Source organism: Pelodiscus sinensis, chromosome 6 (genome assembly GCF_049634645.1).
Source record: "Pelodiscus sinensis isolate JC-2024 chromosome 6, ASM4963464v1, whole genome shotgun sequence".
NCBI classification, from domain to species: domain Eukaryota; kingdom Metazoa; phylum Chordata; order Testudines; family Trionychidae; genus Pelodiscus; species Pelodiscus sinensis.
In genome coordinates this window covers 108,458,061-108,482,130 of record NC_134716.1, presented here as the reverse complement: position 1 = coordinate 108,482,130, position 24,070 = coordinate 108,458,061, and the positions used below count along the sequence as shown (strand labels likewise).

General features: G+C 42.3%; 1 protein-coding gene across 3 annotated transcripts in view; it reads right to left on the bottom strand.

Moving 5' to 3' along the window:
• The window catches only part of MTMR12 (myotubularin related protein 12), a 60,913-nt gene extending 37,411 nt beyond the window's left edge, over positions 1–23,502 (bottom strand). The window contains exons 1-3 of one of the 3 annotated variants that reach the window (XM_075932591.1): positions 23,256–23,502; positions 4,357–4,411; positions 2,763–2,899 (exon numbers count right to left, since the gene is read on the bottom strand). In XM_075932591.1, the coding sequence (XP_075788706.1) occupies positions 2,763–2,899; positions 4,357–4,411; positions 23,256–23,468 (405 nt within the window). In that variant the 5' untranslated portion in view covers positions 23,469–23,502. Of the gene's footprint in view, positions 1–2,762; positions 2,900–4,211; positions 4,262–4,356; positions 4,412–9,487; positions 12,972–23,255 lie in introns of those variants that run through there. The other 2 variants (XM_014570201.3, XM_075932592.1) reach the window with 2 other exon arrangements.
• Between the last annotated feature and the right edge of the window lie 568 nt (positions 23,503–24,070).

The window sequence follows — 24,070 nt, the reverse complement described above, 5'->3', positions numbered from 1 at the left end:
GTGAACATATTATTTACTTTATTAACAAGCATTAATCTCCTTTTTACCTATTGGCCTTTTAAAGCAAGAGTGGGAGACTGAACTAGTTTATATTCACCCAAATTATACATGGCTTTCAGTCATGTAATATCTTTAAAGGCAGACAAAACCTTGTCTTCAGAACTTGTTACTAATGGTTATGAGTGTATGAAACTCAAACCCCATATGAGTTTGCAGTTTGTCGTTGAAAAGTTTTGCATGTTAACTGAGCATATGTATTCCAGAAGTAAATTATATGAACATAAAATTAAATTGTGAAAGTTTTCAACGGTCATTTTTAGATTAGACCTTTAAGTCGATTCTGAAAGTAGTCTGATATTACTGTCATGCATCTCAAGTATGATATAAACGACTTACCCAGGGTTGCTCAGGTCATTAACTCAATTTTTGTTTAAGAAAAGAAATTGAAAATGTACATCCTTCATTTAAATCACTAGTATGGGGTGAGGCTGAGGGTGCAGGGTTCAATATTCAGGCTGCTCTGGGGAAGAGAGGACTACCCCAGCCCCCTCTCCCAGCAGCAGGTTGGGGCCAGGTGGGAAGCACCTTTCCATGGCCACTGCAGCTCCAGTGGAAAGGGGTACATGCCCCCGCAACTGGAGCAGGTCCAGGTTCATCTGCCCCCATTCTCCTCAGAGTCAGGAAGGCAGCAAACTGAGAAGTTTCCCCTTGCTTTCTGACAAAGATCACCTGCCTGGTAATTCTGTCTCTCTTCTGTATGGTTTTATGCGTGCCCATGCAATTGGGAAGAGGAGGTGCTTCAAACCTCCGTCCTCCCTAAAGGGCGCCAGGGAAGTGGGGGTGGGAGGGTTGGGTAGTCCCAATTGCACTTTAACAATGTGCAGTGCCACAGAGTATATGAATGGAAAAGGCTATTTTTCTATTGTTATGCTAGCACTGGTGGATAATTTGGAGCACTTCCCTACCCAGCCCATATCAATATAAGAGAAGGTCCACTACGCACCTTGAAGAATACATAGAGGCAAGTCTACAGCTCAGCACAGATCTGTGACAGTCTTTCACTGTGGCATATTGCAGCAGTTCCTTCTCTTTCATGTAGCACTGATGCTGATCCCTCTTCTACTTCTTTGTCTGCATCCCCCAAACTATCAGCTGGTAGAAATCTACATTTCTACACCTGATCCAACACCTCCTGTCTACTCCAGGCAGGAGCGCATCTAGGGTGTGGGGCTAGTATGACTAACTAAACTGCCCACTAAGAAGCACAATCAAAAGCATTTCAAAAATACATGTTGGGGACAGAGGACATGTGGAGAGGAAGGCTTCCAGTTTCCATGACCCCAGGCAGCAGATTTCACTATTGTTGCCCTGTGAACAACTGCCACCAGGGTTGACACAGATCATGCAGTGTCTACTACCTTCTTGCTGCATTGATCTCAGTAGGCCCACCATAGCTCTGCGCCATGCAAGGAAGTGGTTTTACCATATTGTAATAGGATACTTACATCAGTACATGCACAAATAGATCGACACAAAGTAACTTATATCAAGCTAACTTCACAATGTAGACCAGGCCCCTGCATGCCTTAGTTCTGCATCTATAAATTGAGGCAAATAGCTCTGTATCTCACAAGGGTTTGTGAGGATAAAAGCTTGTGGGGGCATTCAAATATTACACTAATGAGGCCAGATAAATAACAGACTAGACTCGACATTATAAGTTGAGCAGATCTAAAGATACACTTTGGGTTTTTTTTAAAACTGAAGAGGTGTTTAAGATTTAATTAAACCAGTAAAAGCACTTGTCTGGACAGTAAAATAGATTTAAACTTGACCTGTACAGACTACCTACCAATTCACATGGAATGGCTATTAACAAATTTAAATTTGACTTAAGAGTGCTTACAAATGCCCACAAGGGCTTGCACTCAGCATTCAAAAGAACACATTGAGTCAAACCCATCCCCACTTGCAACAATCATGGACTTAGTCTTTAAGTACAGGCAGTCCCCGGGTTACATGGATCCGACTTACATCGGATCCCTACTTACAAACGGGGTGAGGCAACCCCACACTAGCTGCTTCCCCCCAGCAGACCAGGGAGACGCGGAGCAGCTTCTCTCAGCAGACACCTCAGCTTGAGAATAAAGGACTGAGGGAAGTGAGGTGTGGGAGAATAAAACTGAGCTCTGGAGAAATGTTTGGCTAGAGTATCCCCTACAATATGTACCAGTTCCGACTTACATACAAATTCAACTTAAGAACAAACCTACAGTCCCTATCTTATACGTAACCCGGGGACTGCCTGTATTATAATAGAAAATGCATTATTCACAGGAGCAATTTTCAATAATGTAGTAGTAGTTCTAAAACAGAGCATGAACTAGAGACTGAGACTTCTACTAGAAATAGGACTGCATTAGTTTTATCATCTCTATATTATGACTGTTTGGGACAAAAATGCTTTTGAGGAGAAAGTTGTGACCTCTCACAGAAAAGATGGACCCATGAAATAAAAGTTCTCTGTCATGACTAAAGAGGGCCCTGTTTGGACATTAAATGCACAAACAGGGTTTAGTGGTATGTAGTGCCACATACAAAGCTTGCTACAAAGCATTCCATTTTATTTCTTTGTAACACTCCCTCTAACAATACCGGTTGGTGGGGGGAAGAGTGGGTCAAGGGCTACATAGCAAGCAATACACACTGCCTCTAAGAAGTCACATTCACAAGACTTAGCCAAATGAAGTTTGTCTTCCTACATCATCTGCAGAAGATTCATCACCAAGAAAAGCAATCTTGAAGTTTGTGCAAATAAGTTTCCCATAGGTGCCACGATTTGAACCGTCTTCTTGTACACATTTTAATACTCTGCTTGCCTCACAGAGCAGCAATTCACCTGATTGAAATAAACAGAGTCTTAGTTTGCACCACTGTGGAACATTGTAAATATTAATATACAAAGTAAACTATTCAACCTCCAACTCAGCATTAACCGAGTTCAAACTTCCTATCCATTCATTGGTTGAATTTACCATGGCACAGAAGTGCCATAAAAAAAAACCCACACAGAAATGGCTCAAGGGAACTTCTTATATAGGGATTCTCTCTCTCAAGTTTACTGGCTCAAAAACTGGTCAATGGCTTTTGAAATTAACTGCTAATCTTAATTTCTAATGGAAAATTTACATATTACAAATTGTACCCTTGTGAATAAATTGAGCTTACATGGGTCCAATCTAAGTGGCTGCTCTAGGTTCAAATTGGAGGCATACTGGAGAAACAAAGCAATGCTGCCTCAGTGTGTTGTAGACAGGGAGAGCATTGAGTGTCATGGAGATTAAAGTCAACTTCTTTCATGAAATCAAAAGTCTCAACTATAAATTCTCACTGTCAAGTTTTTGTAGCCTACAGCATGCTAATGCTTTTGTATGAATTGCTATCTACAACCATAACTCTCTTAATGCTGTCTTGGCACGGAATCATGACATGCATTTGATGTGTTATCAACAGTACACAGATTCCACAGGTGCAAAGGATATTCAAAGCCCACATTTGTAATGACCAGAACTAAGCTCTACACCCCACATGCAAAGATTGTAAGCTCCAAGCTTAATGCTAATTGCATGAGTTTTTGCTGTCCTTTCATAGGACACAGTAAAGACTTAAAAGCAGACTAAAGAATTTTAAACAGTTAGGTTTGTACCATTTCTAGTTTCTTTTTGAAGAATTCAAAAGCTTGAATTCTTGTTTTACTACTACTACTACTACTACTACAACAACAACAACAATTGACACTGTTTGTTGGAGAATATTTAGAGGTTCTCACGGATTTTATTGTCATTCCTAACATAAAAGCTTTGTATCTAAAAGGTTAGTCATTGAAGTTGAATAGCTGTAAAAAACACAAGTGTAAAACAAATGTGTAATTTGGAACTGTAACTACAAAATCTTTTACAATAGCTCAACTTGCACTCTTGAGGACAGTGCACTAGATCTCCTGTCACACTTTCAGACAAAACACAACCTAAATTTATATCCTATATCCTTCTAAGTCTTCATTAGAAAAATACAGAAACTTAAAACATGGACACAATTCTTCCTCATGCAGGACACCTGTAAACACAGTACTCAAGGTTAAACAAATGCCAACTTTGGATTTCAGAGCCATGCAGATGCAAACAGAACGTTTAGCCTTTATGGTTACTTACCTTTCATCCTCTATTTACTACTCAAGATACAGATGTCTTTTGAATGTTTACTGCACCAAACAAATGAGAATATTTTTATAGCACATCTTCATGAAATGACAATTTTATATTCTACATTCAAAAAACAATGCAACACAGCAGTTACCTGGTAACAATTGAAGATTTACTTCCTTTTCTGTGGGTTCCCTTATTTGTATTTCCTGAAACAAAAGAGCAGAGTCCATTGTTTCTTTGTAAAGAACTCTAAATACATTAGTACCATTGACAGTATGACTCAAACACTAATGGTGTCTCTACACTGCAGGACTTAAACTCGAAAAGCTACACAAATTAACCTATGTTAATTGCATAGCTTATTTCAAAATAGTGAGCATCTCACAGCACTTACTCCGAAATAAAGCACTCTTCTTTGACTTCCCTGACTCCTCATACAATGAGGGTTACAGGAATCAGAGTAAGTAGTCCTTCAGCTTGACAGTATTTTGACACTATTTCGAAATAACTGCCTGCTGTGCAGACATGGACTAATTTATTTCAGAATAGTGCTAGTTATTTTGAAATAGTGTTGCAGTGTAGATGTACCCTAGATTATCTTGGGAATCTACAAAGCACTGCTCTGTTCAAGGCCCAGGGAAAAAGGTTGAAATGTCTCTTCTCTTGCAAATTGACAAGGATACCATCAACAAGAAATAAATTTCACAACAGAGCTAGAAGCAGAGACCCCACACAGCTCATGCAATATTTGTAGTCTTACAATATTTGCGGTTTTCCTAATTTTAAAAAAGGTGTTACTCTTCTAGTTTGTGAAAGATCTGAATAAGAGTGATGGCAAATACAGGGGTGGGGAATAGTGTTCCCTCTAGAACAGGCATGTCCAAAGTCCGGCCCGCGGGCCAATTGCGGCCCGTGTTCCGGTTTAATACGGCCCCACTGGTAATTTGGCAATATCTATTTTTTATGGCCCCCAACGAATCCATATGTATTGAGATGAATACATTGTAAAATCTCAGTTAATGTCAGTTGGTCTAAATCAGTTATAAATATATTTGGACACAACATGTATACTTGGTGTTATGTTCCTGTTCATATTTTTTGAACTTAAAAGTTGACAGACAACCTTTATTACCAATAATATGTAATGTACTTTACAATGTTCCTGACATATATTTCAGCTTCCTGGATTTTTTTTTTCATCTGGCCTTCAGATATGAAAGGCAGAGTGATTTAACACCTGTTTAGATTTGTCATCCATGTGACGAAATGAAAAGTATGCCATTTGCAATAAACTTTGCATAAAATAGTTAATTTGCATTTAATTTTAATGGTTCAAAGAATGTCAGGCAAAATGGTCGGCCCTTATGCATGTTCACTTCATCAAATCTGGCCCTCTTTGAAAAAAGTTTGGACACCCCTGCTCTAGAACAAGAAGCACAGCTTCACAAGTGATTAATCAGTCCCGCCCTGTCAGTCAGCTCTATGGAGGGAGCTCTGAGCCTCTGACTGGGCAGAGCTGATTAATTGACTGTGAAGCTGTGCCACCAAGCAGCTTAGAGGGAACACTAGCGGGAAATCTTTTTTTGGGTCAGGGGCTGCTGACCCACAGAAAAATCAGTTGGGGGCCACACACAAGTGAGAAGCAACAAAAACAAAAAAATTAAAACCTTCTCTGAGTTGCCCCCAACTGAGAAAGAGACACTCCCCATATTCCCCTCAAACTCTAGAGCCTAGGGTAGGCCTGGGCAAAACACCCTCCGTGGGCCAGATTCGGGCCGCCAAGCCACCGGATCCAGCCTGTGGATGCAGCAGGGAACCTCAGGCAGACTATTCTGCTTGCCTGCCCCCACATGCCACTGAGAAAAGTAGCTGCCACGCTGTTTTTGCTTCACAAACTGAGCACGGGGAGAGGTGCTTCATGACTCTGCCTGCACCCAGCACAATCCCACTGGTCAGTTTTTAGCCAATGGGAGCTGCCGATCTCCACAACAGGCAGTCACATAAAGCACCTCTCCCCCCTAAGGCTCTGCAACCTGGGCAGGGGCAGGGCAGGTCTCATACTCCCTGTAGGGCTTTCTTTTTAAATGTACAAGCACCCCACTGGGGCACTTGTACATTTCAAATGCTGAGGCATGCAGGAAGCATGGGAGTCCCGTTGGCCCTACGCTCCCCGTGGGGCTTCCGCTTTTGAACTGTAGCAAGACCCCGGCAAAGGTGGAGGTGCCCTTATAGACTAAACAAATAGTCGATGGAAATCCTACCAGTATGGACATCTCCTCTGGAACGGTGGTTGCAGCATGGAAGAACATATAAATCTTTACATCTGGCTCAAATATATTCTAATGCTGGCTACTGCAATGTTGGCTATAGCAGTGCCTTAAGAACCTCTGTTATCACCTTCAGATTAGGGATGTAAAGGACTAGTCAACTATCCAATAAGCAAATACTTACCAGATACTTACCGGAAAGTCGACTAGTTGCGCCCCCCTTGCTGCCTCTGACAGAGGTAGCGGAAGGGTGGAGAGGGAAGGAAGGAAGGAGGGTACTTAAAAGTGGCAGCGCCGCATGGAGCCCTGGATCAGCTGGGACCCTGGGCTCCATGAGGCATGCCAGCTTTGAAAAGTACAAGAGTCCCAGAGAGGGCTCTTGTGCATTTCAAACAAGAAGCGCCCGCATGGAGCCCAGAGTCAGCGGAACTTCCTGCTGGCCCTGGGCTCCCCACTGTGTTCCAACTTCGAAATGCACAAGAACCCCTGCTAAGGACTCTTGTACATTTCAAAGGCTAACTGTGAAAGTGCTTATTGACAAGACGATGGAAATGCCATTAACTACTGGACTAGCAGATCAATCACTACTTAACATCCCTACTTCACATGCCATTGTAAATAAGAGCAGGCAGCACTACTGCCTGCAAATTATAACCAAACTTGTCTTAGTGACTGGCTGAAATAGTATGCTTTAGGCGCTAAAATTTTATATTTTTGTACATGATTCTACATTTGAAAATTCAACTTTCATGATAAAAAGATTATACTACAGTACTTGTATTAGGGAAATTGAAAACCTATTTTTACAGAACAAATAATTGTAATCGAAATAGAGTGAGCATAGTACAGTCTGTATTCTGTGTTCTAATTGAAACGTATTTGACAATTCAAAAGAATCCAAAAATATTTAAATAAATGGCATTCCACTGTTAAATAGCCGTATTAATGTTTTTAAATTGCTTGACAACCCTACTTATCTTTCAATTATTAACAATCTTAGGTAAAAACTTCCAGATAGAAGTGTGACTTTCTCTTTTAAACAAACAAAGTTTGGCAGTAGTTCTTAAAGGTCATTTGTCCACCAGCAACTTTAACTTGATGATTTGGCAACGATAATGTGAAACTCTGCCATTTTTTAAAATAAAGATTTAATCTTTGTGCTGTGAACCCAACCAGTATCCAGTTTAGAACTAAGTTACAAAGATATTAAATAAAAAAAATTAGGACAGGCCACAGAACAAGTAAAATTTAGTTTCCATATCTTCTCCACTTCAAAAGTCACACAGCCACTCGTGTCTCCATACAAGACAAACCTGTCAGAACAACAGCATTAACTATCTTCAGGTATGTAGCCTCTTTCCAGTGCCATGAAGTTTTATATTTCAATAACTAATGTAATAAATCAAATAGGGAGCAAAATATGTACACCACACATAAAAAGCTGTAACTATTAAAGACATTTTGCAAAAAGTGACTTCAGGAGCTCAGAGCCAGAAATCCTCTACACAAACTAAATATGGCACAATTAATTTAAGAGTCACACACACAGCACAAGGTCCCAGGAAAAGGTCTCATCAACCATTTCACTAATCTTAGAGCAGGGTTTCCCAACCTATGGGTCACCATTACATTGCAAAAGGGTCGCCAAGTGTCTCTGCCCTCCCTCTCCCCCCGTTTTTGAATTGCTGTGGGTCACCAAGTCTTCCTGAATTGTCAAAATGGGTCCCCATCTGGAAAAGGTTGGGAACCACTGTCTTAGAGGCATGCCACATGATTAGGGCGATTTTACTGATGCCTCCCAAGATCAAGGAGCATAAGCCTTCCTGCTCAATTATTTCAGAACGCCCCATCTGGAGTCATAATGAACAGCTTCACCTAATGTGCATCAGGAGCCCGTGTTGAGTAAGGATGTGAACAGATAACTGGTTACTTGGGAGCAGCCCCCTGTCCAACATGGGGTTGGGAGGGAGCTGGCAGCCCAACACAGGGTCAGAAGTAGCTAGGGGCACGGGATCTGCTTCCCCGCCCCCATTTAATCAGTTAACTGATTAAATGTTAAGTTTAACTGATTAACTGGAATTTTACATCCCTATTGTAGAGAACTACTGGTTAACTGGAAACCTTAAAGGAACCACAGTTGTTGCAAACTAAAAAGTCAGTTGTGCCCTTTATCCTAACAAGAGATTGACTTGATCAGGAAAGCAAGTTGGGAAGTTTGTGAAAGGTCAAACAAGAGGGAACAACAAACAGTATGCTGAGTGGTGCCTAAGCACAAAGGAAGAGAAAATATTTCCCGGAGTCCTGGGACACACAAAATTAAAGACTCATAGCCTAGAACAGGGGTGTCTAAACTTTTTTCAAAGAGGGCCAGATTTGATGAAGTGAACATGCGTGAGGGCCGACCATTTTGCCTGACATTCTTTGAACCATTAAAATTAAATGCAAATTAACTATTTTACGCAAAGTTTATTGCAAACGGCATACTTTTCATTTCGTCACATGGATGACAAATCTAAACAGGTGTTAAATCACTCTGCCTTTCATATCTGAAGGCCAGATGAAAAAAAAATCCAGGAAACTGAAATATATGTCAGGAACATTGTAAAGTACATTACATATTATTGGTAATAAAGGTTGTCTGTCAACTTTTAAGTTCAAAAAATATGAACAGGAACATAACACCAAGTATACATGTTGTGTCCAAATATATTTATAACTGATTTAGACCAACTGACATTAACTGAGATTTTACAATGTATTCATCTCAATACATATGGATTCGTTGGGGGCCTTAAAAGATAGATATTGACAAATTACCTGGGGGGCCGTATTAAACCGGAACACGGGCCGCAATTGGCCCGCGGGCCGGACTTTGGACATGCCTGGCCTAGAATATAGATATTTGTTATCCAGACCCTAAAAGACCCCACATGCAAAATGGTCAAGTTGTTAGATGCTCAGAAATAAGGCAAAGGGCATATGTCTACACATCCAAGAAAAAAAATAAAAACTAACAGCCAACACTGGCTCACAGGGCTCTGGGCTAGGGGCCAGGTAGATTTCCATGCCGGAGCTGGAGCTGGAGCCCTGGAATCCTCCCACCTTGCAGAATCCCAAAGTCAGCTAAAGTAAGGCCAGCTGCAGGTTTTTCCTTTGCTGTGCAAACACATACAAAGTATTAAGCTCTGGGACAGAAAACAGAAAAAGATAGTCATCCTTGTAAAACAAACAAGGTAAAGCAATCATGAAAAACAATTCAAGCCAGAAGGTAACAGAAGAGGGGAAAAACCTGTTCTTCTGTTTATTGTATAATCATGAATTAAAGCTTTAAACAATTAAATATGATGGAAGAGTTCAGACTTCCAGAAGTGCTTTTAAAACAAATTGGATCTACACTACAGGCAACTCCAGTACTCCACTGAACCAGACCAACTCTGTTTTATGCCATGGTTGCAATTCTCTCAATGGCAGTCCTGTTTTTTGGTGAAGAAATCGTCTATGTAGCACTTTAAAGATTAACAAGCTGGTTTATTAGGTGATGAGCTTTCGTGGGCCAGACCCACTTCCTCACATCAAATAGTGGAAGAAAATTGGCACAACCATATATATCAAAGGATACAATAAAAAAAAATGAACACATATGAGAAGGACCAATCAAATTTCAGAACAGAAGAGGAATGGGGGGGGGGGAGGTAAATGTCTGTGAGCTAATGATATTAGAGGTGATAATTGGGGAAGCTATCTTGGTAATGGGTAAGATAATTAATGTCTTTGTTTAGACCTAGGTGATAAGTGTCAAATTTAAGTATGAATGACAATTCAAAGGATTCTCTTTCAAGTCTGGTGTGAAAAGGCCTTTGAAGAAGGATGCAGGTAATCAAGTCGTTGAGACAATGCCCTTTCTGGTTGCAATAGCAAGAAACTGTTTTTTCTTTGTGATCCTGTCTAATATCTGTTTTGTGGGCATTGATTCTCTCGTGAAGTGTCTGAGACGTTTGTCCAATGTACATAGACTGACATTTTCAGCATATGATAGCAGAAATTATATTTCTGGATGAGCAGGAATGTGTGTTCTTGATCTTTAACTCAATTGGTTAGGTCCAACAATGGTATCAGCAGAATGAATATGTGGACAAAGCTGGCAACGGGGTTTGTAGCAAGGAAAGGTACCAGGGTTGGTATTAGTGTGATATGCCCTGTGGTTGTTGGTAAGAATCATCTTGAGGTTAGGTGATTGTTTATAGGAGACTATGGGTCTGTCCCCCAGAACCTCTCGGAGTTTAATATCCTGTTCCAGTATAGGCTGTAGTTTATTGATAATGTGTTGGATAGGTTTAAGTTGGGGGCTGTAGGTGATGACAAGTGCTGTTCTATTGTTGGTTTTCTTGGGTCTGTCTTGAAGTAGATGGTTTCTAGGTATTCGTCCAGCTCTTTCAATTTGCTTTTTTATTTCTCTGGGTGGGTAGTTAAGGTTTATAAATGCTTGGTAGAGATCCTGAAGTTTCTGGTCTCTGTCAGTGGGATTAGAGCAGATGCGGTTGTATCAAAGGGCTTGGCTATAGATGATGGATCAGATGGTGTGTTCTGGATGGGAGCTGGAGGCATGTAGGTAACTGTATGAGTCGGTAGGTTTTCTGTAGAGAGTGGTGTCTAATTTTCCATTGGTGATTTGTACTGTGGTGTCCAGGAAATGGATCTCTCGTGTAGAATGGTCCAGTATGAGATTGATGGTGGGGTGTAGGTTGTTGAAATCTCTGTGGAATGTTTCCAGTGTTTCTTGGCCATGCGATCAGATCATAAAGATGTCATTGATGTAGCATAAGTAGAGAAGGGCTAAAAGGGGATGGGAGCTGAGGAAATGTTGTTCTAAGTCAGCCATAAAGATGTTAACATATTGTGGGGCCATGCGTGTACCCGTGGCTGTGCCGCTGATCTGGAGGTATAAGTTGTTCTCAAACTGGAAATAATTGTGGGTAAGAACACATAGGTCTGCTGTCAGATTGGCAGTGGTGTCCTCTGGGATAGTGTTTCTAATTGCTTGTAATCCGTCTTCAAGTGGGATGTTGGTGTAGAGAGCTTCTACATCCATGGTGGCAAGGATGGTGTTATCGGGGAGGTTATCAATGTTTTGTAGTTTTCTTAAGAAGTCAGTAGTATCTTGGAGATAGCTGGGGGTGTTGGTTGCATAGGGTTTGAGAAGAGAGTCTACATAGCTGGATAAACCAATAGTGAGCGTGCTGATACCTGAGATGATGGGACGTCCGGGGTGTCCAGGTTTATGGATTTGGGGAAGCAGATAGAACAATCCTGGTCGGGGTTCAGAAGGTGTTTCTGTGTGGATTTGTTCCCGAGTAGCTGTAGGGAGGCCTTTAAGGAGACAGTGTAGTTTCTTTTGGTATTCCGAGGTGGGATCAGAGGAGAGAGGTTTGTAAAATGTGGTGTTGCAGACTTGTCTGGTTGCCTCCTGGTTATAGTCAGCCTTATTCGTAATGACCACAGCACCCCCTTTGTCAGCTGGTTTGATTATAATGTCCGGGTTGTTTTTGAGACTCTGGATGGCATAGTGTTCAGCATGGCTGAGACTGTGTCATTTGTTGTCGTTTGTGAATAATGTCAGTCTGTGCGTTGTTGCAGAAGCTTTGTATGTAGAAATCCAGATTGTAATTCTGACCGTCAGGGGGAGTCCATATAGAATTATTTTTCCTGTGGTGTTGATAGGGGGGGATCTTGTAGATCAGATTGATGTTCATTGGTGGTTTGGAAATATTCTTGGAGGTGGCAAAAAAAGCTTTCACCAGTGATAGCAATACAGTTCCCATTTTTTAGAACAGACACAGCTGCATGTGTATGCACAGTCAACTCTGAAATTCTTGTGTGTTTAGTTCATGCAGCTTCCCCTTCTAATGGGCAAACACGATGTTTTCCTGTTAGACTGCTGAAGCCGAGTTTAACATACATAGTAAGACTATTTAAAACAACTCTTTATGCTTCAAAAGACTATGGTTATGAATGTTAATTTATTCTGTGAAGATTACTTGTGGCTTACTAGCAGGCAGTCGGGATAATTAGAATCAAAAAAAGTTATTCATCTGGATCAATGGGAATAGCAGTGGATTTTTGAATGCTCACATCAATGAGTTAACATGAAGCGAAACACTTACAAGAGACTGCCTTTACAAGGGGCCATCTAGAATCCTTTAAGTGTATAAATGCAGTCTGGTAAAGAGAAGCAGGCAAAACAAGATGACCAGTTTAATTAAGCTGACCTATAAAGAAAAAGATGCCCTTTTTGATTCTTTATAAGGCAGCCGGAAAGGTTTTCCCAAAAGAATGTTTTCTGTATTAGAAAAGCAAATTTAATCTATTTGAGAAATGTGACAATTTAATTAAATGGTAACACACTTGAGTGTCAAGTATCAGAGGGGTAGCCGTGCTGGGTTCCCCACTGAATGGGCTGGGAAAGGAGGGGGACTGAGCTTCCTCCCTCTCCCCCCCGCCCTCCGAGGAACAGCCTGGAGGCTTTCCCTGTTGCAGCAGGGTGCCAAGCCAGCTAAGCATCCCCCCTCATGCCCAGACCCTGCACCCATATCTCCCTTGCTCCCCTCTCCTCCCCCCATCAAGAGCCCACATTCCCAGCTTGCTCTGACACTCTGCCCCAAGCTCCCCTCTTGGCCAGACACCCTGCCCCAAGCTATCTCCTGTACTCTTGCCTCCTGGCCAGGAGGCTGCAGATCTTTATGATTTACACACAAACATCATGAAGTATTTACCAACCATAAATGACAACAATAACTGGATTTGAAATCCATTAAGTGTAACAGGAAAGCCGATCAGTTTTTCTATGCAAGATTATGAAAACCTAATCGAAATCACTTCAGATGCCCAATAAATACAAGGTAAAGAAGTTTCTCTGATTATGTTTTGGGGTGGCTTATGTCAAGAATATTCAGCTTTATCAAGACGTGCAATTCATCAGTTGTTACTTCACCAGCACTTACTCATGTGAAACTGGGGTCTCGAATTATGCAGCAACAAAAACAAAATACAGAAATTGACTGAATGCAGCACTAGATATGCAAATCCAACTTTTTAATATTAAACAAAATATATAAAGAATTTGCCAAGAAAAGAAAAGCTACTCTTCACATTGAAAACTGCCAATACAATTCATATTCGTTTGAGCTTTTTTTTTTGTACACATTAAATGTGATTTTTGTTTTTAAATATGTGCAATTAAACTAAATGTTGATCTCTTTACCTTATTTAGCATTTGTTCATTATTATCCCTACTTATTTGTGGTCTACTTTTTCAGCTCTATATACCAGACTGTCTTCCTGGGGTTGTTTTTTTTTGGGGGGGGGAGCAGGCTCGACAAATATTCCCCTGGGCACCCTAGGGTACCCCGGCTGTAGGGGTTCCTCAAAATTCTTCCAAGTTTAGAAGGGTTCCGTGGCCAAATAAAATTGGGAAACACCGAGATACTTATCAGGTAATTGGTTATCACCCCACTGTGGACTGTGCTCTTCCAGCCCCTCCCTGTTAAACTATAACCGGTAACCATCAGCTGGTAAATTAACATGATTAAAATTGACTTAAAAGCAATCTACTCTATTGCAGAGGACTTTACATAGCTCCCAGTTAGATTTGGGATGTCACTTGTGCAAAGCCACCAGTGCCATTGATGCTGTCCTAAGGAGAAGAATTTCACAGAAGAAGGACTAATCTAGAATACAGGATTTATTGGATGGCCTAGAGAAAGAGGCTGATTTGTAATTCTCCATTTATTACCATCTAAATGTCCCTAAAGTAAGTGAATGATATAAAAGGATGGTTTCTTGGCAATAGTTAGAATTAGGGGCCATTTCATGCATAAGGGAGAACAGGATAAAAGCATTTTGGACTTATGAGACCCTGGAGAAGCAGTTGAAACTCATTTTAAAAACCAGTAACTTTGGCTCTGAAATGAAAGTGAGGTTGGTAATGGAAGTTGCACAAGAAAACAGAAACTATTACTGCTAACAATCTGAATTAACATCTCATACTCTTGAAACTGAGAAAAATGGATGTACAGTAGAATCTCAGTTACCACCACCTCAGGAATGAAACTTATTCATAACTCTGAACACAACACACACACACACACACACACACGCACGCTGTTTTCAGAAATTTACAACTGAACACTGACTTTATACAGGTTTCAAATTTTAACCATTCAAAAGAAAAATGCTGCTTTTACCATTTTAATTTAAATAAAAAGCACAGAAACAGTTTCCTTGCCTTGTTAAAACATTTAAAAAAATCTGTTTGTAGTAGTTTATATTTAGCATGGCACTGTATTGTGTTTGGGGGTTTTTTTAGTCGGTCGCCTAATTGCATACTTCTAGTTCCAAATCGTGTGCGCGCCTGACCAAACAGTTTATAAGTCTGAGGTTAACAACTATGCAGTTCTACTATATAGATGTGAGAAACAACTGTGCAGGAAAAACAGATTCAATTGAATCTACACTTACAGTAAGAACATAAATATAAGAATGTCCATACTGGGCCAGACCAAAGGTCCATCTAGCATAGTATCTTGTTTTCCAATTATGGCCAATGTCAGAAGTTTGAGGGGAAATAAACAGAACAGGAAATCACTGAGTAATCTATCCTGATGCCTATTCCCAGCTTTTGGAAAACACAGGCTTTGGAAACTCTGAGTATAGGGTTGTATGCCTGACTATCTTGGCTAATACTAACTGATGGACTTAGCCTTCATGAATGTATCTAGGTTTTGGGGGGTTTTTACCATCCATTATAATTTCCGCCTTCACAACTTCCTCTGCCAACAAGTTACACAGGTTGTCTGTGTGCTGTGTGAAGCAGTACTTCCTTATGTTTCTTCTCCATTGCTTATTAATGTCATTGGTTCTTGTGTTATATGAAGTAGTAAATAAGAAACTGTATTCTTTATTTTCTTTCTCCACATCAGTCAAGATTTTACAGACTATCATATCCCCTCTTCGTTGCCTCCTTCAAAATGAAAAATCCTATCTTTTTAAATCTCTCCTTCACACAGAAGCAGTTTCATCCTCCTAATCATTTTATTGCCTATCACTGTTCCTTTTGCAACTGTAGTATCTATTCTCAGATGGGGGCCAGAATGCATGCAGCATTCAAGCTGCAGACACACCATAGACATATATCTGAAGGGGGGTAAACTATGGCCCGCAGGCTACATCTCACTAGCCACTTCCTTCAGTCTGTGCCCTGTGCTTCTGCTGGGGAACAGAATTAAGACAGCCTTGCCAGAAGAAGCCAGCCCAAATCCTGAGCAGAAGTGTTGTGATCACAGGTGGCTAAGCCCAGTTCCTCCCCTGCAGCCTCAGTTCCCTTAGTGCCTGGCAATCACATTCACCTCGCTGTTAGCTTCAGTGCCCTGGGCAGTATGTCCAGAGTGCAGGGATCAATGTTTGTTGGATAGGAGCAGAAATCCTGGGAGGCAGTCAAGGGGCAGAGTGCAAGGACGTCTGGACAGGGACATGGGCCGGACCACACCTGGCTGTTTGGAACACACATCTCAATCATCTAACCCTCCATAAAGTTTTCAAACCCAATGTGGCCCTCAACCAAACAGTTTGCCTACCCTTGATTTAGAGAGACACATTCTGATATTCTGTTTTATTATCCATCCCCTTCCTAACGGGTCCTACACTGTTTGCGTTTTTGATGGTCAACGCTGTCCACTGAATGGATGTTTTCAGAGAACTATTCTTAATGGCTCCAAAATCTTTCTTGATTGGTAACTGCTAAATTGGATTCCATTATTTTGTATGGATACTTAAGGGGTGTGTATAGACTGGCAAAATTTTGCCCAAAAAGCGGCTGCTTTTGCTCAAAAACTTGCCAGCTGTCTACACTGTCTGCTTGAATTTGTGCAAGAGCACTGACTTTGTAATGTCCAAGATCAGTGCTTCTTGCGCAAGAGGGCCAGTGTAGACAGGCACCTTAATTTTTTGCGAAAGAAAGCCCGATGGCTAAAATGGCCATTGGAGCTTTCTTGAGCAAAATCGCGTCTACAGCGGCCACGGATGCTTTTGCGCAAAAGCACTTTTTGCACAAAAGCATCCGTGCCAATCTAGACGCTCTTTTGCGGAAATACTTTTAATGGAAAAACTTTTCCGTTAAAAGTATTTCCGCAAAATCATGCCAGTCTAGACGCAGCCAAGATGTATTACACTGAATTTCATTTTTTTGGTACAGTCTTCTCTGTACGTAATTACCATGAATAATTAAATATCTGCAAATTCTACCACCCTCACTCATCACCCCTTTTTTCCAGATCATTTATGAATATGCTGAGCAACAATGGTCCCAATATACATCCCTAGCAAGTGCCACTATTTCCCTTTCTCCATTCTTTGTTTTCCATTTTTTTACGGTCTATGATGACCTTCCCTCTTATTGCTTGACAACTTACTTTGATTAAAAGCACTTGATGAGGGATCTATTTCGGAAAGGCTAGAGTACACTAATCTACTGGACTACCACCTATGTTCACATTTGCAGATCTCCCACACCTTCAAAAAATACTAATACATTGACTGGTGATGCATAATTAGATAGGAAGGATTTCTTTTTACAAAAGTCATGTTTATTCTTCCTCAAACCATGTTCATCGGTGTTTGATAATTCTGTTCTTTACTAAGGATGTTAAACAAGTAATTTACTAGTCGTGTACTCAATGGAATTTCCATCGACTACTCGATAGGCACTTCTGAATTCCTACTCTGAAATGTACAAGAGTCCCCACTGGACGGATCCTGGGCTCCATGTGGCATTTCCCCAGAACCCGGATTCACCAGCTGACCCGGGGCTCTGCATGTTTGAAATGCTGGCATTTCAAAGCAGCAGCACTACACGGAGTGGGATCGACTCCAGGTTCCGTGGAAATGCCACAGGGAGCCCAGGGTCAGCTAGGGAGTCTCCAGCTGACCTTGGGCTCCATGCAGCACTGCCACTTTGAAACGCTGAGGTGGCATTTCATAGGGGCAGTACCATGCAGCTAATCCCTGGCTCTGTGCAGCATCGCATGGAGCCTGGGGTTAGCTCTGTTCAGCACTACTTCTTTGAAGTACCCTCTCCTCACTCCCCTTTACCACCCTCTATCTAATACAGGCATCAAAGGGGGGGGGGGGGGAGAAGGAGAGAAGAATCGACTATGACTCGACTATCCAATAAGCATTTGCTTACCGGATAATCAACTAGTCCCTAACATCCTTATTCTTTACTATTGCTTCAATAGGCAAATATACCTATTCTAGGATCGGAGGTGTCAGACACTGACTTTTGCACATTTCTATCCATCCATGCTTCCGGAAAGTTAACCAATTCTGTTAAGGAAAGAAGTGTCAAATACCAGACCTTAGGTTGACAATATTAACAGACCATTTATCAACCTTTGCTCCCATCGAGAAAAGGATGTCTGGACTATATTTAGTCAGACTGGAACCTCAGCTTTTCCAGAGATTGTCAGAAAAGAGACAGCAGTTGCTATTCTCACCTATTTTCAGGGCTTGACAAACAGCTGCAAAAGCCACTTGCCAGCCCCACAATGCGCATGAGCAAGAGCCACATTGCGCATGCGCGCGCCGCCGGATGGGAACAACTAATTGACTATCCAATAAGCAAATACTTATCTGATAGGGGACACAATAGTCAACTAGTTCCTCCCCTCCCCCACTGCCTTTATCAGAAAGAGGTAGCAAATGGGGGAAGGGCGAGAGAAGGGGTACTTCAAAGCAGTAGCACCACCTGGAGCCCAAGGACAGACCCTGGGCTCCATGCAGCACTGCTGCTTTGAAACACCATGTGCAGCCTACAATCTCAGCTGGACTCACAGCTGGCTCCAGGCTACATTTTAAAGCAGCAGCACTATGTGGAGACCAATATCCGCTAAGGATGACTCCACCGACCCCAGGCTCCATGCAGTGCTGCCACTTTGAAATGCCACGGGGAGCACAGGGCCAGAGGGAGACGGCTTGAGCTCCCCACTGGGCCCGTGTTCCCCGCAGCGCTTTCGCCTTAGAAGTGTAGCAATAGCCTCGAGGCTGTTGCTACACTTCAAAGGCAGTGGCGCGCTTATCAACTAATTGAATAATCGATGCAATCTACATTGACTATTCAATTAGCCATTCATTTCAATTTAACATCTCTAACCTATACCTCAATCAGTCCTTAGGGGACAACTTCTCTTCTTGTATATTTGAAAAACACCTACCATGTCCACCACAGAAAAGTAGTAATTCCTAGAACATAAGAATGGCCACCCTGGATCAGACCAACAGTCAGTTTAGCCCAGTATCATGTCTGCCAATAGTGGCCAAAACTAGACGCTCTAGAGGGAGGGAACACAACAAGGAATCCTCACATGATCCCTCCTCCGTCACCTATTTCCAGAAAAACCGAAGCTAGGGACACTATTCCTACCCATCCTGGCTAGTAGTCATTGATGGACCTAGTCTCCATGAATCAATCTAGCTCTTTTTGAACCCTGTCAAAATCCTAGCCTTCACCACATCCTCTAGTAAGGAATTCTAGAGGATGCCTGTGCACTGAGTTAAGAAAAATTTCCTTTTGTTCGTTTTAAACCTGCTGCCTATTAATTTCATTTGGTGACCCCTTGTTCTTATATTGTAGGTGTAAGTCAATAATTTTTCCTTGTTCACCTTTTCCACATTAGTCATAATTTTGTAGACCTCCGTCATAGCCCCCCTTAGTGTCCTCTTTTCTAAGCTGAAAAGTCCAAGTCTTTTTAATCTTTCTTCATATGGGACCCCTTCCAAACTCCTAATCAGTTCTGTAGCCCTTTTCTGAACCTTTTCCCCTTGCCAATATATTTTTTTTGAGATGAGGTGACCACATCTGTACACAGTATTCAAGTTTTATGTAGATGCAATAAGATATTTCAGGTCTTACTCTCTTTCCCTTGTTTAATTATTCCTAACATTCTATTTGATTGCCACTAAACAGATGTTTTCAGAGAACTATCCACAATGATTCCAAGATCACTCTTGAATAGTTGTAGCCAAATTAGTCCCCATCATATTGTATGTATAGTTGGAATTATTTTTTCAAATGTGCATTACTTTGCATTTATCAACATGAAATTTCATTTGCCATTTTGTTGCCCAATCACTGAGTATGGTGAGATCTTTTTTAAGCTCTTCAGTGTCTGCTTTTGCTTTTGAGCAGTTTGGTATCATCTGCAAATTTTGCCTCCTCACTGTTTACTCCTTTCTCTAGAGCATTTATAAATAAGTCCCAGAACAGACCATTGGAGGACCCCACTAGTTACCTCTCTCCATTCTGAAAACTTAGCATTTATTCCTACCATGTTCCTATCTTTTAACCAGTTATCAATCCATGAAAGGACCTTCCCTCTTATCCCATGACAACTTACTTTACTGAACAGTCTTTGGTGAGGGACCTTGTCAAAGGCTTTCTGGAAATCTAAGTACACTGTATCCTCTGGATCCCCCTTGTTCGCATGTTTGTTGACCTCTTCAAAGAACTCTGGCAGATTAGTAAAGTCTGGTTTCCCTTTTCAGAAATCATGTTGACTTCCCCCCAACAAATTATGTTCATCTATGTGTGACAATTTTATTCTTTACTATAGTGTCAACTAATCTGCCAGGTACTGATGTTAGACTTACCTGTCTAGTTGCCAGGATAACCTCTAGAGCCCCTTTTAAATATTGGCATCACGTTAGCTATCTTCCAGTCATTAGATACAGAAGCTGATTTAAAGGATAGGTTACAAACCACGCTGAATAGAAATGCAGTTTCACATATGAGTTATTTCAGACTTGTGGTTCTGGTGACCTGTTACTTTTAAGTTTATCAATATGTTCCAAAACCTCTTCTAATGATACCTCAATCTGGGACAATTCTCAGATTTGTCACCTAAAAAGAATGGCTCAGGTTTGGGAATATCCTTAATATCCTTAGCCACGAAGACTCAAGTAAAGAAGTCATTTAGCTTCTCCACAATGACTATCATCTGAGTGCTCCTTTAGCGTCTCGATCATCCGAGGACCACACTAGTTGTTTAGCAGCCTTCCTGCTTTTGGTGTACTTAAAAAACATGTTGCTATTACTTTTTGGCTAGCTGTTCTTCAAACTCCTTTTTGGCTTTTATTATATTTTTACACTTAATTTGACAAAGTTTATGCTCCTTTCTATTTGCCTCTCTAGGATTTGACTTCTACTTTTTAAACCATTTCTTTTTATCTGCCACTGTTTCTTTTACGTGGTTGTTTACTAGAACAAATACAAATCATGAAATAGGGATTTAAGTGACTAGTCAACTACCCGATAAGCACGTGCTGGGAGAAGCCGGTTTAAAAGCCGGTTTGCCCCCAGCATTGTCTGGAGGAGGAGGGGAGTAACTGGGACCCGGCCTGAGCCGGGAATCAACTGATTCCCGGCCCAGTCCCAGTTGCTGCTGCACCTCTGCTTTTTAAATGAATTAAGAGCCTGGTCTCTTAATTCATTTAAAAAGCAGAGGTTCAGCTTCTGGGACCAGGCACAAGCCAGGAGAATGGATTCCCAGCTCACTCCTGGTCCCCCCCAGCTATACCTCTGCTTTTGACAGGTGTTAACGAGTCCAGAGGCTCTTAATACATTTAGGAGGCAGATCCTCAGCAGGATTAACTCCCAGCACCAGAAGCTCATCCCACTGTGGCTCTGCAATTAGTTGGATAAGGGCAGAAACTGATTAGTCAATGAAAATTCCATCAACTACTTGATTAGCTGATTATACCCAATTTAACATCCCTATTATGAAGTATAACTCCATGTATAGATAGTGTCTAGCTCCAGTGTTTCTCCATGACCAGTCCCTGGACCAATTCCAGTCTCTGAGATCTCCCTGACACATTTTAGGAAGGAACAGTCCCAGGTACTGTATTAAGAAGTTTACAACACTGGTCTAGACGACCTTAGAAGCGTATCAGTCACTCATACAAGTCCTCCAAAGTGAAGACAATGAAGTACACACTCTACACCCACTGTCAAACAAATTGTAGTAGGTCATTAAGACTGAACATTAGTCAGCTTACAAATGATGTGATTGAGGTGCTAAACACCACCACATAATTGGTCAAGTCAACGAGATGCTGTGCTTCTTAAAATACAAGAGAAATTACAGACTACTGCACTTCACCTCTAAATCTGTCCGATTAGCGACAAAATACAGGTACACTGTAAAATAGATCAAGATAATATATGTAGAAATGAGCAAGGCTTTTTTTCCAAGAAAATGCAGATCTTCCCATCACTCTGAATTGACAAGACAGTCAACAAAAAGAAGTTATTTGTCCTCTTCAGAAATTATGTCATGATTTAAACACTGATTAGACACACAAAATTAAGGGGAGGATAATTTTCAGTATAATAGAGAGGATAAATAGTGGTATACCCTAAGGGTCTGTGCTAGGATTAGTGATGATATATTTGTTTGTTAATTATATGGAAAAGGAACAATCAGTGAGGTGACAAAATATGTTATTGATAACAATATTTAAGTTAATCATGACAAAGCTGAGCAATTGGGCAAAACAGTAACAGATTAAATTAAGTATAGTGAGCAAAAGGATAAAGTACACTAGAAGAAATCATTTGAAGCACTTGCACACACACAATTTCTAAACTAAGTAACTGTTCAGGAGAAAGATCCAGGCCTCACTACAGACAACTCAAAGGAAAAGATTGCTTGATACAGAGCAGCAATTAAATGACTAAAATAGTAAATAATGAAAATATACCATTTTATAAGATAACTGTATATGCTCACCTTGACAATTACATTTGGTTTGACTCAACTTATCAATTCTACCATAACAAAGCTTAACATTTTGACTTAAAAACTTTGAATTAATATGCTAAAATATCAGTGGTACCATTTGTTGGTCATGTTCTCTTATCAAACAGAATTAATGTAAAATGCTTCCCCTTGCTCTGCAGTACAACATCTCTTTGCTGAACCATCTTTGTACATTAAACCACAACTCTCCAATACTACTTATAAGTATTTGGTCAGTTGACAGCTGATCTTTAGATGTTATGAGCTATAATTTAGATCTTCGGAACTCTGTATATTCCAAAGCGGTCTTAAACATACAATTAGTACTGTAGCTGAACAAAACTGAAAAACAAGAATAACCTGTACAGTGCTGGCCTCGAGGGCAAGTTCAAGTATCTATCAACTTTAATTCCTCTTACAGGTCTCGCTTTAGCAAGTGGAACAGTGACCATTACCCTCTCCAAACCGTCTAGTGGACAAGCTAGTCATCTGGCTTGCTGAGGTTTACAAAAGACACGCTGATGCTACAGCACCGAACGACTTCACTCTGCAAGGTGCACGAGGATGCGCCTTGACGCTCTGGTTTTGGGAGACGCGAGTGCAGCTCCGGCCTGTGGACGGCCAGGCCTGTTTGGCAGACGGGAGCGAGCCGGAGTTCGGGCAAAGCTCAGGCCGGTTCTAAGACCCCGCCGGCCGGCCGCTTTTGGCAGGGCCAAGGTGCCGGGCACCCCCTGCGAGAGCGGGCAGCGCTCGGCACCTCACTGCCCCCAGGCTCCGCACCAAAAGCTTCGCAACGGGCCCTTGCCGGGAGCCTCCCGGCCCGGGCGGCGCAGCTCGGACTCTCAGGCTGGCCCGGGGCTCAGCGGCAGCCACGCTGCTGGTTTTAGCCAACGAACGGGAGCCCGGCTGACCCCTCCGCGCCCCGCGCCCCTCACCTCCGGGCTGACGTAGGACACGAAGGAAGGCTTGGCGGGCTTGGCCCCGCCGCCGCCGGCCCCCTTCCCCAACATGGCTCCCCGGCTCCCGGCGGCTGGGCCGGCCAGCGGGCAGGGCGACGGCAGCGGCACCAACTCCTCCCAAGACTCCTCGTCAGGCTCCTCCGGCGGCCCCGCCGCCCGTCTCTGGCTCACGTAGTTAACCCCGCCCATGGCGGCTCCCGCCCCAGCCGGACATCACCCCTCCCCCCTCCTCTCCAGCCCTTTCGTGGACACTGCCTCCCCAGGACCCGCCTCCCCGTTGGGCCACACTGCCTGTCAATCACATGCCCTGCTTGGATTGGCGGCCGGGAGGAGAGGCCGCAGGTCTCCGCTGGGTCCTAGCGCTGCCTAGGTTTGACAGCAAAAGGGTCACGGCTTCGGCCGACAAATCAGCGGGGCGTTCTTGGCCGCTCCGCTGATTGGCTGATGGAGCTGTCTGCTCTGAGCTAGTCGCCGCTAGGGGTGGAGTTGTCTGCCGCTGCTGGAAGCGGTAGCTAAGCTGCTGGGCGGTGACTAGTGGTTACTGTTTCGTTTGTACCTTAAGAGGCTCTCTTGGCCAGGGAAGAAACTCTCTGCAGCTTCCCCCACCAGCAAGGGACGTGCAAGGATCAGGGCAGTGGAGAGGTTGGGGTTTTGTGTACACTAAGGATGTTAAATGTCGATTAATTGACTAGTCAAGTTTTTCCGTATTCCTCCTATGAAATGCACTCGCTGGGGCTCTGACTCCCCTGCTGACCCCGTGCTCCATGCTGCGCTGACATGTTGAGCTCCGG